Genomic DNA, 17,666 nt, shown 5'->3' with positions numbered 1-17,666 from the left:
TAAACAGAGTTTTCACTGACAAGGAGTTTACAGTTTACTTTATGGACTAGAAAAACCAACATAGCTCTTATGAATTTTATGGACTAGCAAGACCAACATAGCTCTTATGAATTATGGTGATATGGTTGACAAGGCCACCATGAAAAAGGGTGTCAATAACAAAGTGGCAGGAGTTGATGGGAAAGTATTGTGGCAGGAGTCGATGGGAAAGGATTTACCCTTCATGTCGACAGTGTCGTCATTGAGGAAGTTGTCGATAAGGACCAGAGTTCGGTGCCAAAACACTTTAGTTGCCATTTTCTTCACTGAGGGGAGCAAGCGGGGACTGATTTCATCAAGAAGCCCCAGGTTCATGTGATACCTTTCCCCCTTTCATCCCCAGAGGAACTGTTCCCACTTTTCCATTTTTTGGTCTTTCCATTAATATCAACCCTCCTGATGGGATTTCTCGCCATAGAAGGGTGTTTCCCGAAGGGAAAAAGCAGCCTTCTCTCTCTTTACGTATTGGTCTTGGATGAGGGAGTCTTCAAATGGACTACGGAACTTGAAAAAATGCAGATAGAACAAGAATTCACATAAAGGATTTCTTTAGCACACTGTGCAATAGAAAACCTGAGGTACGATGTCCACGAAGGGTAAGCAGTGTTCTCTCTCATCCAAACTCATTGGCAACAACCCAGACCAAAGAAGAATGAAGTGATGGACTACAACGCTGCTAGTAATAAATGTTTGTGGTTTTAATTATGATGAACAAAACACATGTACTTTGATTCTATAGCCTGATGCCCAAGAAAAATGCAGTCATTCAATCTACGAAAGACCTGATGCTGCAGAATTAAAACTTTGTAACTATATTCTGTAGAAGAGAGATGTCTGTTTAAGATACTGATGTATTACATTCAAAGATGTAGGACCAGCATCACTGATCAAGATGCAACTGGAATGGATTTCTTAAGATTACGCCTTTTTAAAACCTGAAGACTGTTACCTGGCCAGTGCTTCACACATAGTTGCTCTGACCCAATCTAATGGAAAACACACTTTCTAACCAAAGAGGTGAAGGCTACACTATTTCTCATTAACATCAAAGAGATAGCGAGAAGGGTGAAGGCTTGGCCACTTCCCCCATCAGAATTAGGCCAACATTAAGAGAGGGCCTGCTACCTAAATTCTGTTATACCCCTAGCTCAGGTGAATGGGGAATCCTACTAGGTTTTTAAAAGAACCATCACTGACTAAATTAGTGGCATGTTTCATCACAGGGTTCCCTCCTGAGATGCCTAATGCACCTGGGTGTTCTTTCACACCCGAGTTACAGCAGGGTGTTTTTTTCTGTGGTTTTTCAGGGCTCAAGAACCTTAAGGTTTCCCACCAACAAAGGCATATTTAATAATAGGAACCTTAGGTAAGGTTAAGAACAAAATTGGATGTGAAATAAGACTGTCACGTTCTCCAGCATCCCATGGTCTACATGTTTCTGCCATCATCCTAACTGCCACTCAGGGCGAAATGGCTTTCTTCAGGACCAAAAGATCCTTAGTATCACGTGCTTTTCCTATTTCGGTGTACACATGCATACTCTAACTTGTGATTCTGTACAAGATGTTACGTAACTTACAGTCTTCGTTACGCATGCAGAACTTGGAGGATACCACTACGTAGTATGCGGGCAAGACAACTTTGACGAATGTGTGCCTACAGGATCTGCCCACCTCCAAATATCTATGCCGCAAAGGACTAACTCATTTAAAATATATACACTGAACCGTAACGAAGACTGTAAGTTATGTAAATTCTTGGACGGAATCACGTTGATACAGACAAGAAAATACCAAATTTCTGTGGCCTACAAGCTAAGATATGATGTCCTACATGCCACGAATCAATCTTGCAGACCTAAAGACTCCGTAATTCACACATCATTTCTGAATATAAAAGCTAATATTTTGCGGCTCACTTGCCATGATATGATTAAACATGTGCCAAAATGGGTCGCCTACATGCCATGCTCCACAAGATGACAACCACTAATTACAAAAACCTTTTGCTGGGCACAGCTTTGTTTTCTGCCAAAAGGTGCTAGCAAACAACATATCCAGCCAAAATCAAATCAAGAAGACCAGAGGCATACAGTTTCCTGTGCAACGGGAACAAGTGTGGAGGCGGGCTAGTCACCCACGTCTTATCGTGCTGAACACGCATCTCTCTCAGCTCCTCTGCAAACCCCCAATCTGCTCAGATGTCAAAGAAAAAGGAAACAACTGAAAATGGAGCCTACCGCGTGCAATGGCCTCAAGGTGAGTATTAGCGCGGACTTTGGAAGGGTACCCACCCCAGAGGCCATGAAGCATTTTCCCGATAGAACATTAATGCACTTCAGTATACAAAGTGAGCGATAATTCACCCACCCCAAATTCAACACTATTCGTGTCAGTGCAAGAAAAAAAGGAGCCCTCTCAACAGTACTGAGTCATACTTTAAATACGTGGAAATATTAAAAAGGCTTCTAGAACACAGTCCTAGAGAAGAGAGGGGCAAGAGATACTCACATGGGAAGCTTGCTTCATTGCCATACACCAGTCAAATAGCACACTGTAGCCTTATTGTCACAAGTTCACGTTTAAATGCACAATGGACCAGAGCGTCGAACCCCCATAGCTGGGGTGGAAAGGGGGCGGAGGGGTACGCGCATTGATGTACGAGCAGGGAGCCTTGAGCGGAGGTGGAATTTGAACTCCAAGAAGTGGATGACATGGCGCTGGAACAAAATGGCCCTAGCCGTGATGCAGCGTGTAGGCTGACTTGAACTTCACAGCTCATGAAATACTACACCCAGGCAGACAGGCTGCTCTGCGCCAGCTGACGGGGAATGCACAGGGCGGCATGATTTTGCTGCCACGTGCTGCTCGCCTTCGACAGAGTGCGCCCGTGTCCCAGCGTCGCAGACTCACGGCTAAGGGCCTAAGGCCACACCGGGCTAAGGGACAGTGCATGTTTCCAGCCAGGTATCTGCCAGAGTCGACCTGTGGGTGTGGTGGGTCTGGGTGCCTCTTTTCCAAGCCTCCATCGCAGGCAACAATCATTGTTGGCAGCAAGCGACGATGTAGTCAATAAAAGCACGGGCAAGTCCCAGTGGCCATATTTTGCAAAATATAAAGGTGAGGCGAGTTAATACAAAAAACATTGGCAAAAACATTTCAAGCGGGTAAACAAAACGTATATGGCTGGCCACAATGCCCTCCTGGGGAGGAGGGAGTTTTCGTCACACACAGGTCAAGCACATCATTTAGGCACAGCTGGCTCAGTGGTTCGTCATTCCACACCCCACAGGTCCCGGGGTTTGGCTGCCTAAGATCACATTCCTGACAGCGCCATGAGGCAGGCCGCAGCGGCCCTCTTCCCGCCCGCCCCGTGACGCGTGCTCCCTTATGTAAGAGCCGGCGCTGCCCCAGACTCTGGGCCTTGTCTTTGTGCTCCCTGCGTCGTTCCTCCACACACAGCCACTCGGCGCTGCTGGCACCGTGCCAGCGCTCACCCTCGTCAGCTGCTCGGTCCATTCACAGAGCATGCTTGGAGCTGACATGAAAGAGGAGGGGTGAAGGAAGGAGGGGGCGGGCGGGCGATCGAGCTCTTACATCAAGCCATCAGCGCCACAGACAAAAGAGTGGCTTACCCTAAATAAGCCATTTTAACGAGGCAAAAAGCAAGAAGGGGCATTTACAGGGACCCGCCAACGCAGGCAACCCTGGAGGATGGGGAAAGAGGTCGCATCATGCCAGGAGACACCAGGGCGACGATCTCCCCCTACCTCCCTCCCATTCCCAATAATCGCACCTAAATGCACCGTCTTTTATTCACATTCGAGTGCTTGCTGATTCCCTTGGGGGCAGCTCGCTGTGCCCCTTCGGGGAGCTATTCCGTCGAATACTCACTGGCACATGCATCCGCGCCTGTCTCCTCGGGCTGACAAGAAAATTAAAGAGGGGGTGACAGGGCGAGAGGACAACAAAAACAGGAAGAATGCGAATGAAGACAGAACGACGGTGACGGAGAGAGGACGCTATGGGCGGCCACGCCATCCACTCCCCCCCCCCCCCCCCTCCTCCTCCCCGTCCTCCTCCGGGGACCTGCACAAACTCCGTCTCACGACGGGCACTTCCCTGCCAATCACTGTACACTTTACATGAAACAAAAGGGAAAACAGGGAGGGGGGATCATTACTTTTACCCAGCATGCATAGCAAGGGCAGAAGAAAAAAAAACACATAAGAAACCAGTTGCAGCCGGTTTGTAACCTCAGGACATGGAATTATCTCTTAATTTTCTTTTAAGTTATTTGTGATTTGAAAGACAATTTACCGCTGCTCGCTCGACCAGCCCTTGCAGGAGATCACCCCACTTGGACATAGGTCACTCAAGAATCATGAAAACACTGGATTTTACACCAAAAGGGACTAATGTAATCACAAAACCTATTAACTCCTGAACTGCCAGGGTAAAGGCACACGTCGAAGCAGACCATGTATCTGAAAGGATGGGGCCTCTGAACACAGACTCAACAAGGATCAGGTCTTATGTGGGCCCAAGCAACCTGTTCTCGTCTGCAAAACTAATACCGCATACACCACTATCGCCTCATACACCAGCTAAATTTGCACTGAAAATGAGGACATCAGGAAATTATTAGTCAATGGACCACAGCCGAGCACCCACCTCAAATCTTTACCAGTTACCCGAATGGAAGTGATTAAGAACACCTGCTTGAGTTAAGAACTTTCATGCATTCAACTCCTATAAGATCACCAAACCTGTGCAAGTCGAAGATCCACGATAGAACATAGTGTGAAACAAAGTCCCTCAGTACTCCTCATTCACTCTAGCCGTGACTTGTCAGTAAGAGAGGACTCAATAAAAATAGTATACCTTTCTGCAGTGGTGGTACGGTAATCGACCACTGTAAACTCCACTGATGGCTTCACAAAAGCAGCCAAAAAATCCAATGTTGCAATGTCACAGGACTGGGAACTGGACGGAGGGAGTTCAAAAGAATACGCCAGTATCTACCACTTAAAGTTAAACTATCTTAACATGATTTAACCCAGAAAGGAGGCATGTTCGCATGAATCACACAAGTTCAAAAACATACCCAACTTGACACAAGTCACAAACAAAAACTTTCAAAACTAGAAGTCAATTTCAAGCTACCAACACTGTCATAACCTAAAGAAAAAATTATCCAACCTCACGCCATTCTTTTAGCACCCATCAACAAATTAACCAGGTCAACCTTGACCTAACCCCCTCCACAGATATTCATGGCCCAATTGACAAAAACATATTATAATTGGGTTGGTGTGCTTCTCCCAACCTGGCAAGCCAAGACATTAAAAGCATCAAAAGTCAGGGTCTCATGACATCGCAAGCACCAAAGGTAACAATCAAAACTATGCATCAACTTCAAGACTCACCACTGCCACTAAAAAGTACTATACCAGAGTTTAAAAACTGCACAGTCTTCATCGATTTACACCACAGGCTTTCAAAACCTATAGAATGAGCCACTAAAAAAAATAGATGCCTGTGCAGCAACAACATTTTTGCATTAAATCGGAAATGCTGCCTTCACAACATAATCGATCATCTGAGGCATAATTTACAGATCTTTTACCAAAAATATGTCTGGCTCAGAACAAGCAAACAGTTTTCACTACTGTGAAGTTAACAGAGTGCCTTCAGCTGTAGATTGCTTTAATCAGGTTTTTAAAGAGGTGAACATATTGCCCTGATAGTGTAACAATCCCATTTAATGAACTGAGGGAATGGTTTTTGTCTGCAGCAGGAAATCAAGGTCTTAGGTATTTATAATGAATTAAAAACGGATGGCTAGAATGATCCCTTTACTATGATTTTTTGTTTCACTATCAAGGCAGAGTCATGCTGACATCATATAAACGTCATTCTCAGGGCGGCATTTATTTCAACAAGGCACTCGTACTTTAGAAGAATCACAAATATTTTGCAGCTTTAAAGTCTCCTATCTTGAGCCCTAAAGTGCATGACATACAAATAGGACACATGCTACACTGATCCGCTGAGTTGTATTTAATGGGAAGTTTGCAGGACAAATTCTGTATTAAACTGGCTTTCCCTGCTGCATAATGCAGTCAAACCTGCTGCATAATTTGGTCTCCTGGTGCCAAATACTTCCAGTGGCTCTGCTTGTAACATGCTGATCCCCCTCAGGTTGCACAAAGGTAAAAAAAAAAATCAGCATACAATTATTCAAAGAATATTCAGTGTGAGATTTACAAGGTGTGAACAAAGCTAAAAAAGCAAACGTGTTCTGAATAGTTACAGATGGGTGCAGTGCGGTGGGGAAACTGGGCAGGAAAATTAGGGGGTGGGGTGCGATACGAGTACCTGGGATATCACAGGGATTCAGGAGAGCAAAAAAGCCCATTGGTCTTCCTTCAAACTTTACGACCACAGAGACAGACATCACCAAAACCTTATTGACTATAAAACCTAAAGATCACTACAACGACCCCCCACCTGTTGAATTGCTTGTCATCTATAAACCATACTGTTATCCCCATTTGGACCAAGATAATCAATAAATCGCTTTTGCAAGGATCCATCCCGGATTACCTAAAATCGGCCAAGTCATCCTCATCCTAAAAAAAACCAACAGAGAACCCTTCGGACCCAAACAATTTCCGACCGATAACCAACATTCCCATGCTAGCCAAAGTAATAGAAAAATATGTTCAACAACAGCTTAACCAACACATTATGGAATTCAAGCTACTTGACATCTGCCAACTATGTTTCAGACCTGGGCACAGCACCGAAACAGCAATTCTACATATAGTAGATGACACCCTGCTCGCATTAGACCGTAATGAAACATGTTTGCTTGAGCTGCTTGACCTCTCGTCTGCTTTCGAAACTGTTAACCATGGCAAAATACTCAAGACTTGGGAACAGGATGGGTATATCAGGAATGGTCCTAAAATAGTTTAAATCCTTCTTAGACAACAGAACGCAAAGATTTCTGGTGAATCAAAATCTATCCTCACCATCCCCTAACCTATTAAGAGTACTACAAGGCACAGCACTATCCCCATCACTATTTAATCAATTTCAATTTATAAAGCTTTATTCGACATTTGTCATAAAAGCATTCACCTAACCCTAATACAATAAATACTACATATAAAAATACTTCTAAAAATACATATTAAACATTAAATGTCGGATAATACATAGTAAAAAGTACATCGATATTACAACACATTATTACACTTTAAAAAGTAGAGTTTCTATAAGTTAAAAGACAATAATCCATGTCGCAAAAAGCAAAATTGAGGATATGCGTAATTTCATTATGATGCAATAGCTGTTAATGATCGGGTACGAATTAGCCACGACCAAGCCAAAAATTTTGCTACACCAACCACAAGTAATGTTGAACTGTCTGTTTCAAGTATCCTAAGGGCTTCAGATTGGCTTCGGGTTCCCAACTTTAGGCACACCGGTTTTAACCATTTACGTCTGGGGGACAAGTACAGTGGACAACAAAACAAAAAATGGGAGATGTGTTCAGTTTCTTCAATACAATGGTGACAATGATCATCCCATTCCCGGGACCAATGCTTCTTGAACGCATTCAAAGGAAGTGTACCAATGCGAAATTGAAAATAAAGTTTTCTATCATATGGTTTTTCAATTAAGTCCCAGAAAGGTTCATAAGAGGGGTACATTTTTATATTTATGAAGCGAGATGTTAAATTTGCTCTTGTACTGTCACTAAACATTGCAAAGTATACCATTTCCCAATATAGATCTTTTAGCTTTTCCTTAGTAGGGGAGCAGGCCGGATCTTTGTTGTCCCATAAATAGTCCAATTTCAATTTTGTAAGGAGTCCCCGCAACTCCCTTAGCCATGGGATACTATGGAAACGGTCAAATTTGATGACATCCATCAGTGCTGCTGCATAGTGGCCTAATTCTGGGGTCACCATAACTCGTCTCCAATATAGGAGGGGCCGAAGCCTCGCTATGTCCTCAACAGATTTTCTTCCCAGATCCAATTTTAACGGGATTGTTGGTGTGCTTTGGGGGACCATTACGATCCCTCGTAAAAACCTGTTTTCAGCTCGGCCCAATTCTCTCAAGTTTGAGAACCCCCATAGTTCAGAACCATATAAACAAGCCCCCAAGACTTTCATGGAATAAATTTCCATTACACAGTTTACAGGCTTTGTCAGTGAGGTGCGGTGCTTTAGGGAAATGGCACCTGCTAACTGTCTAAACTTTAGTAGGGTTGTGGTTATGTGTTGTTTCCAGCTCATGTTTTCTTGCAGAGTGATACCTAGGTATGAAAAAGAGTCCACTCTTTCTAGGGGTGTGCCTTTATATTTTATTACACCCTTAAAAGTGGACTGTTGATTGAGGCACATGAATTTTGTTTTGGTAGTGTTCAATTCCAGGCCCTTTTCATCACAATATACACCAAAGGCATCAACCACTTTTTGTAGCCCACTGGGGGTGCGGGAAAGTAATAATGTATCATCCGCAAACATGAGGACTGGTACACGAGAACCAGCTATTACAGGGGCGTCACTAGCAATCTTCTCTAGATGTTCAACGATGCCATTTATATAGATAGAGAAGAGGGTTGGCGCTAGGACACACCCGTGTCTCACCCCACGTTCAACGGGAAAGGGATCAGTTACATCTCCTTGTTTGCCCCATCGTATCCTTGCAAAATTGTTTTCGTGTAGGCGAATAAGGAGTGTGAGCAATTCCTGGCTTAGGCCTGCGTCCGCCAAGGTCTGCCAGAGTTTTTCCCTGGGGACCAAGTCGAAAGCGGCTTTTAAATCTACAACAAGCATTTACAATGCAATGGTTTTGCCTTTGTTAAAGTTAGAGCTATTGGCATTGCTTTTGACACTCTGCACTCTGAAGCTCCACTCTGAAGCTCCACTCTGCACTCTGCATCTGCACTCTGCATCTGCACTCTGCATCTGCACTCTGCATCTGCACTCTGCATCTGCACTCTGTATCTGCACTCTGTATCCCCACTTATTTTTTTAGGATTTGTTCCCTGACTATAACCCACCACCAAGCAATGCACATACCAGTCTGCTCCCAGCCTGCCCGCCTCTCTGAGGGACACATTTCTACACACAACCGCATTCACGCCAGTGAATGGGCGAGCCGGACAGGGCACGCGGATCCTGAAAGGTTGGGATTGTGCGATTCAAGTGCATTTAACGTAACATCATATTCGCATGCAGGGTTTCCGGATTTTTAGAGGTACAAGCTGTCTTCATGACTAATGAATGTTATGCCCTGTACGTTTCCTGTTAACCGGTATCTTGGTCCCGTTTTGTTTAATTGAAACTGGCCAAGACTACATCTCCCACAATACAACAGGTTGATACATGAAAGCTCAACACTGAGGCCGTCTTGAAGCCCTATATTTTAACAAGCCATAACGGTAATGTTTCATTTACTATAGAACTCGAGATGCCTCATCGCACCCCCGGGCAGAGCTGTGGGTGGGACCTGCGATCACAGGCTCGAGTCCCGGTTCTTGCTTCGGTCCTCCCAACCCCAAGGCTGGTGACATTTGCAGCGCTTTGAAACTGCCCTTGCGTTGAACAGGCACTTTACAAGTAGCTAAGATATTTGCAAACTTTCCAAATTCATACATTTCTATGTCAAACATTAAGTAGTCCGTCTCTTCGCTAGTTTGCTCGTCAGGACTTTGCCAATGCTGTGCACTTGAAGGTGGCGCGAGTACTTGTACATTCGGTAACTTGCAATGCGCAGCTTGTCGTAGTGAGAACGAGCGAGAGCGAAGATATTGGCTGCCGGCACAATCATTTAATCTGTAACAAGTGGATAAATACATTTTGTGTGTACTACCTAAAAAGGGTAACAAACGAGAAGGGTTACACAAAAGAAAGGATAATGAAGAGGGGATGAACAGTGAAGAATAAGAGCGAGAAAGTAAACATCGAGCGAGATAAGGACGAAGAGCAACAAGGTCAGGAACCACGGGTGCGGAGAGAAAAATAAGAAAATCGAGAAAAAAGTGATAAAGAAAAAAACTCCCGAAAGATAGATTGAAAAGGGGTGTGTCGTGTTTTTTTGTAGTTTTTAAGTCGTGATCAAGGAGATGGAGGGGCTGAGAGGCAGAAAAGGGGATTAAGGAAAGGAGATGGGCCAGCTGGAGAGTAAACCAGGCAGGAGCAAGTATGTCAGAGACTAAAATATACCAGTGGAGGGACGAGAAAGGATCAGAAAAGGGGCAGATAAAGGAAGTATTCGGGAGTCAGAGGGCAGCAGGACAGGGGCGTATATACCTCAGATTGATGGTGCGTGTAAGGGCAGATGGAGAGGCAAGAGAAGGGCGGTTGGAGGAACAGATATGGGGCAGGAGGGACAGAGAATGTAAAGAAATGACGCTTCATGGAGTGGATGAGGGTTGGCCTCGGCAGGGTCAATGGAGGGCTGGGGCAGGTACAGATGCAAGAGAAGGCGCAGCTAGAGGAACAAATGGGACAGAGAGTGGAGAGACCGAGGTTGGGGTTGATGAGGGCAGGCACTGGAGGGGTCAAGGCCAGAGCGGGGGCTGGGGCAGGTACGGATGCAAGAGAAGGCGCAGTTAGAGGGAACAGATGGGGCAGAAAGTGATGGAGCAGAGATAACGGACACGTATATGGGTAGAAACGGGCAGGCACTGGAGGGGTCCAGGGCAGAGCGGTGTTTGGGGCAGGTACTGATGCATGAGAAGGGGCAGTTAGAAGAAACTTAAGGAAGAGATGGGGCAGAAAGTGGTGGGACAGAATAGAAAGAACTGACACTCACTGGGGTAGATGCGGGCAGGCTCTGGCGGGGTCAAGGGCAGAGCGTGGGCTGGGGCAGGTACGGATGCAAGAGAAGGGGCAGTTAGAGGGAACTTTGGGTAGCAGATGGAAGAGACTGGAGGGAGCCGATACTGGGGTAGATGCGGGCAGACACTGGCGGGATCCAGGGGGGGGGGGGGGGGGTGTTGGGGACACGGAGGGGCAGTTAAAGGGACGCTGGAGTGCAGGGGCGGGCCCAGGGATGCGCTGGCCTCCTCCCCCCTCCCTGCTCACCTCGGGGGGGCCGGAGGCTGGGGCGCCCCCAGGGGGATGGCAGGACCGCCTCAGCCCCGCCGGGGGGCGTCTAGAGGGGGCTCCGGGCCTCGGCCATGGCGTGGATCCTGCAGCACAGGCTCTTCCATAGGGCTCCACGGGGGGGGAGGGGAGCGGGGGAGGGAGGGAGCCTGGCCATGTACAGTGGCCCCGCTGGCCCAAGCCGAGGCAGCATGGCTACAGGACCGGGCATTTATTTTCAGGGCACTCCTCAGGAGACTGAGGCACACATTAATTCACAGCCAGGCCTGCCTGTATATTTTCAAAACCACTAGCCTAGTGTAAGTTTTCGTTTCAACTTTTTAACTAACCTGAATTGATTTCAATGTTAATGAGCTGAGCCCTTACCTGCGATCACACCAGGCCAGCATCATGTTGCCTCGTGTTGGCTGGCCCGAGCTGCCGGCGGTCTGAGTGATCATTTAGCTCCTGAGCCTGCCTCCCCTACATCGCGGGCGGCCCAGCAGGGCAGGTCAGTCTGGTGCGAACAGCAGGGTGCAGTGGGGCCGAGCAACACCATGATTCCCCCCGTCGCCCACAAACAAGTGAGTAACACTCGAGAGATGGGCCAGTCCGCAGCAGAGGGAGTTCTCACAACATGAAATACCTCCCTTCTGCACTTTTTGGAAGCAGGACGTGACGTCCTTATGCGACGCTACACTGAACGGTGGGCCGGGCTATGGCGCCTCTCAGGCTATCTAGTGACTCAGAGCCCCGCTGCGCGCCCCGCAGGAATAAAAAAAAGATACAGTGTAGCAGCACTACGGGTCCGATCACGTGGTGTATGTTGTTCTAGGTGAAAAACTAAAAACTAAGGACGGACTAGCGAGATATCTGACTAAGTCTATGAAAACTCTTGTCTATGAAACTCGTGTTGCAGTTAGTTTATAAATGATAGTAACCTGCTGTTTTAATCTATGGTGAGCCTGTGTTGAATGTACAGGAGCAGAAGACGGGTACCTAAACAAGCGGGAGGGGGAGCAAGGGAGGTGCCGGCAATGCCGGACCAGACTCGGGGGCGTTCCCGGCGTCGCGTGACGTCGGCAAAAGCCAAAGAATGTCGGGAACGCCCCCGTGTCTGGTCCGGCATTGACGGACAGGCCCCTCGTCCAATGGCTAGGCTCCATTTACGGAGCCAGCCAATGAATGACGAGGGCCGACCCAAAGCACACTACAGTTCTCATCAGGTTTTCGCCTGCGCGAAAAAGATGCGCAGAGCGCATCTTTTTGGCGAGGCAAAACCTAAAAACTGCATACAGTGTCCCTTTCTTCAAGGTGACATTTCTCCAATAGATTGTTAGAAAATGGAGGACTTGGTCGACGCTGCTAGTTAGGGGCCGAAACCCAGCTTGGTAAGATGACAAGATGTTGTTTTCGTCGATCCATTGCTGCAATTTGTTTTGGACTAATCGGCCCATTAGTTTCTGTGCTGTATCGATCAAACTAATGGGTCTGTAGTTTTTAGCCAGGGATCGGTCGCCTTTCTTATATATGGGAATTATTTCAGCTCCCTTCCATGAAGCAGGCACTTTCCCTCCCATAGCCACCGCATTAGCCAACATTGTGAAGTAGCTACACCAGGACTTCCGGTCCGATAAAAAAATATCAGCCGGAATTCCATCCATGCCTGGGGCTTTCCCCCCTGCTACACAGTCCAATACAATACTCACATCCCTCTCAACAAATATAGGTGCTTTGTAGTAAACTTGCGGAGGAGGACTAACATTATTAAACATGGGGTTACAAGCATACTGTGGTTGAAAGTATTCTATCCAACTGCTTTTTGCGACATTATTAGTAGGCTGGGGTGCTATGCCACCCTTTGCCCATTTTACTGAAGCCCAGAAGCGCTTAGAGTCCTTGGAGGCACACACCTCCTTAAGTTCTCGCCAACAATCCTCATCCCAACGCTTCTTAGCTAATTTTTGAGCCTGTCTGTACTGGTTTCTCGCCAGCCTTACTGCTTCTGGCTTTCCTGATCTTAGTTCCCTGCTAAGATTATCTCGTGCTGCCCTACAGCTCTTATCATACCACCCTCTAGTTTCTTGGGCTTTCTTCGTTTTATTTGGGGCTATTCTTTTAAGGAAAAAACTTTGGATTTTAGAAAAAAGTATCTCATGGGCAGCCATCATATAGTCAGTAAAATCAGTCTGTCCATAATGAGACTTAATCTTAGCAACCTCGCCCACCACTACTTTCTTTAGAGTCTCTAATTTGGCAATGTCTTCTAGGAGCATACTCCACTTCAAATGTCGGGAGTTGTTTGAACTTACAAGGTCCTGCGTAACCATGTGATCCTCTCTAGGATGCTCGGGTTTATCGTGGTAGGTATGTAGTGTCAGGCACAGAGGATTGTGATCACTTTCAATTTTATCCTTCACTTCCATATCTACCAATTTATCCCAAGCCCTTACATCCAGGAGTATATAATCTATCCTGCTGGCTGATCGGCCATTATCAAAGGTATTTTTCCCCATAGAATCTGACAGTGCCCGACCATTGGCTGCTCTAAGTCCTCTAGAAAGACAAAAACTTTTCAGTTGGATTGCTACTGCGCTCCATTTCCTAATTGCTGGGATATCTAGTTGGGGAATTCCCCACTTGGTATCCTCATCTTCGGCCAGGATCTTATCCTCCTCACCCAAGGGTTCAAAGGTAGTGTTAAAATCCCCGCCTATTATTATATGGGAAGGGTCTGGTAGCAATTCAATATGATTCTCAAGGCACGTTAGGGTCTCTGATGGTTTACCCCTGGCAACTCCCCTTGAATAGAGATTAAACAGGGCTAGTTGTTGACCATTTTGCCAGGTAATATCAAGTGCCAAAATGTCGTTAGAGGATATAGACCTTTGTTTAACCGAACAATTCAAGGTTTGGCGTACCCAAATTAACAGGCCCCCAGAGGGACGTCCCACTCGATTTCTTGTAGCCGGGACGTAAAAGTTCAAATACCCTTGCCTGAAGATTGGTGTGAGCGACCAAGTTTCTTGGAACATGACAATGTCGTAATAGTTGATGAAGTCGACCCAGTCTGGAATGTTTAGCTTATTTGTAATTCCAGCTATGTTCCAAGAAATAATTGATAATTGCGGTTTGGCCTTTTGGAGGTATGTCTGGTCAATATCGGGGATATTTAATGTTTCTACAGGATCTATTCCTAGTGTTGCATTTCTAGTAAATGTTGGTGACTTCTCAATTACCTCCAATGTTCTTTCCTGTTCCATCTGAACTCTATTTACTTCCTCTAGGACGGAAGTACAGAATACATCAGAGGGTAATGAAGGTTCATCTAGCGTGGTAGTCTTAGCATATCCTTGGTCCAACTGCATATCTAGAGGGACGGGAGAGGCACATGCGAGTCAATCACACTCGTTTAGATCAGTTAACACAGAGTATTGGTTGTCCAAGTTTAACCCCCACTCGCATACTGGATTGGACCTGGCCCTTCTATTTCCCACAACTGTCCATTTTGTTCTTAGTATGCTAGGTTTAGCTACTAGACCTCTTCTGCTATAGAAGAAATCCAGTGTCAGTGGAACTATTTCAGCTGTCCTACGTTGTGGAGGGAGGATGTTCCGTAGGACGTCAGGCAGCACTTCAGGGCCCTTGAAATTCAAGACCACACAATCCCCTTGGAATTTCTTCGCCTTGGTACCTATCCACCTAACCCTTCTTGCTGTAAGCAGATCGTCAGATAGTTTTTCCTTGCCCCAGGGAGTTATGTGCATATTACTACTGAGCCACTGGAGAGCCTTGTTTCTTAAGGAATCTGGAGACTCGATCTGTCCAGTTTTCAGCAAAGGTGTGTTTGCTAGTACTAAAATCAGGGGCGAGGCTTCAACAATTAGTTCAACTGGGGCAGTTTCTGGGTTTAGGATCTCGGAAATAGTATTGCCCACTGGTTGGGCTGCATCTGAAATTAGGGCCATGTCAGGGGTATTATCGTGCATAGAGCTGGCTTGTTGGATTTGCTCAGAAGGAACTTGTAAGCCAGTATTCATATTCACCCCGAGTGATTTTCCTGCAGTCTCCATTTGTTCGAATTTAGTTGCTACTAGATTTGAAATTTCCCCCACCCCCTCATTAGTTTTCCTTAAGAGGGTCTCTAGCTTGTTGACCTTATTGGCTAGTTGGTCTACTTTTGATATGAGGGGTTTCATTAATCCTAGTAGTTTGGACTCTAATATACCCATAAGCTTATTTAGGAGAGTGTCCTCCCCTTCTACATTTTCATACTCTTCCTCCCTTATCCCGTCTTCCGCCCTTTTCTTTGTTCGTCTGGGTGGGGTTGCGGGTTTGTTTTTACAAGAGCGTAAGCCGCCTCTTCTAGGTGGTGCCTTAGTGATCCCTTTTTTGGCTCTTGGAGCGGGGACCGGTGTGGGAGGGGTATTGGTCTCTATAACTATCTCCTCAATTGTAACAGATTTGTCTTGTTCTTCTAAGTTAATTAAATCTGCAAAGGGGTCAGGTTGTTGGTCAGTAGAGGCCATGGATACATTAATTGTAGAGCGTTCATTAGGGTCCTCAATAGGGTCGGTGACAATGAAATCATCGGCGACAGACTGGAATACCCCTGATTGGTTAATTTGAGCACAGGGTGGATGTTAGAAATGGGATCCTGGCTGGCCAAGACTCGCGTCGAGGTCAGTCAGGGATCACCATTCCTAAGGTCAGGGCAAGGGAGTTACACGCCAAGATAACCCCAGCTCACCCTCTAGGTAACGTGGCGCGAGCAGCAAGGCTAAACTTGGAGGCGATATGAGTTAAGTATTTGCGCACGCACCCCAGCAACAACACCCAAGGCCCACCACAAAGGAAACTCCACACAAGGTTATATAAAAATAGCCTTTATATTACACCAAAACACATTAGATAAAACACACACTTTACAATGTGCCAGAGGCACGGGCAGAATTTACAGGGGATATTTACAAGACAGGGCCACCTGGACCACTGTCAGGAATCAGAAGTAACCCTTTCAGAAATAGCACTTTTTAGATCATAGAATTATTACTGTAGCGCAAAAATAACATACAACCAGTCACTACTGGTACCAGGTGAGCACCCCCTATGCAACCCTCACTATCTTAGGAGATTACACTAGGGAACCTGGGCTCTGCTAGCACCACCTGTACTAGCAAGAAGGAAACAACCACCTACATATTACACTACCTGTAGGGGTGTAAGAACATAACACATGATGCAATGCATAACATTCATTCAGCGGTGTAAGGAGGAAAACACATGATGCATCAACAATACATTCAGAGGTGCAGAAAATGAACAATTGCGCCAAACTCACGTAGGTCACCACCTGTGACTGTCCCTAGGCCCTCTGGCCTTGTTGGGGCTAGGACGCCCTGTGTCCAATGTCAGGGGGCCTAAACGTGGCAGTTGCCCACAAAGTGCTGGGCAACTGGTGCAACAATGGTTGAGCCTTCCAGGGCTCAAGAACGACAATGGGGCCAATGTGGGAGCCTCGCTGGGCTCTAAACAATGGTGGGGCGAACACGATGTGGGAGCCTCACAGGCTCATGGACAAGGTAAAGGGAATGGCACAAAGAGCCTCAGCGCTCTAACCCATGCAAATGCCCCTAGAGCCTCTCTGGACTCTCTAAGCAAAGGTGCAGCCTCACTGGGCTGTGGGGTCCCTCATGGGGGACTCTGCACTTAAAGGAACTGCCCCCAGACTGGTGGAGCCTCGACAGGCTCAAAAACGATCTAGATGCCCCAGGAGCCTTGTGGGCTCTGTTTCTCAAAGGTCCCCCAAGAGCCTCGCAGGCTCTAAAGAAGAATGCAGCCGCCGTCGGAGCCTCTCCGGGCTCAAAGAAGGAATGCCCCCGGGGCCCCACTCACCGGCTTCCTCCTGGCGGGCGGGGCGCACCTCCTCACACGGGAGCCTCGCTCCCTGCAGCACTTCTCCGGCGGTCGCTCTGGGGCCGCGGGCGGGGCTCCTCTCGCTCTCCTGGGCTCTCCTGCCCTGGGGAACCTCGCGCCCAGCCTCACTCTTCTCGCTGCACGTCCTGGTACCGGAGCGCAGGGTGGGCTCCTGTCGACTTCCGGTTGTCCCACCTGTTCCGCCTGACTTCCGGTTCGGGGCCGCCAATGGCAGCGCGGCCCTGAGGGTGTGGAGGCGGGACTTCCGGGTCGCCGTAGGCAGCGCGGCGGCCCGGCCGGGTTCCTGGGCTGCGGCGGTGATTTCCACACGGGGTGAGCTCCCGATAATTTAAATAAGGCGAGGTGGGCTCTCGCTATGGCCACGAAAATAGCGGCACGGTCCCTGGCGAGGTGGGCACTCGCCAGGGGCTTCAAAATCAGCAAATTAGGCGGGCACACGCCGGGTGGGCACCGGCTGTAGCAGGCAAAGCGCTCTCAAGCGCTACAGCCCGAATAAAGCGCTGTTAGGCGCTAGAAGGAAAACGAAGCACTCTCAAGCGCCAAAAGGCAATCCAAAGTGCTCCCAGGCGCTAGGGGC

General features: G+C 47.2%; 1 protein-coding gene across 9 annotated transcripts in view; it reads right to left on the bottom strand.

Moving 5' to 3' along the window:
• Positions 1-17,666, bottom strand: part of GATAD2B (GATA zinc finger domain containing 2B) — a 283,029-nt gene that overhangs the window by 159,379 nt on the left and 105,984 nt on the right. For 3 of the 9 annotated variants that reach the window (XM_086947556.1, XM_086947550.1, XM_086947551.1), the window contains exon 1: positions 3,933-4,024. The exons of 4 other annotated variants lie outside the window; for them this stretch is intronic. In XM_086947556.1, coding sequence (XP_086803682.1) covers positions 3,933-3,940 — 8 coding nt within the window. In that variant the 5' untranslated portion in view covers positions 3,941-4,024. Of the gene's footprint in view, positions 1-2,549; positions 3,516-3,932; positions 4,025-17,666 lie in introns of those variants that run through there. 2 more of the 9 variants (XM_086947559.1, XM_086947552.1) reach the window with 2 other exon arrangements.

The sequence above is a fragment of the Lissotriton vulgaris genome, chromosome 12 (genome assembly GCF_964263255.1).
Source record: "Lissotriton vulgaris chromosome 12, aLisVul1.2, whole genome shotgun sequence".
In the NCBI taxonomy this organism is placed as follows: Eukaryota; Metazoa; Chordata; class Amphibia; order Caudata; family Salamandridae; genus Lissotriton; species Lissotriton vulgaris.
This window is presented reverse-complemented; position numbering and strand designations above follow the sequence as displayed.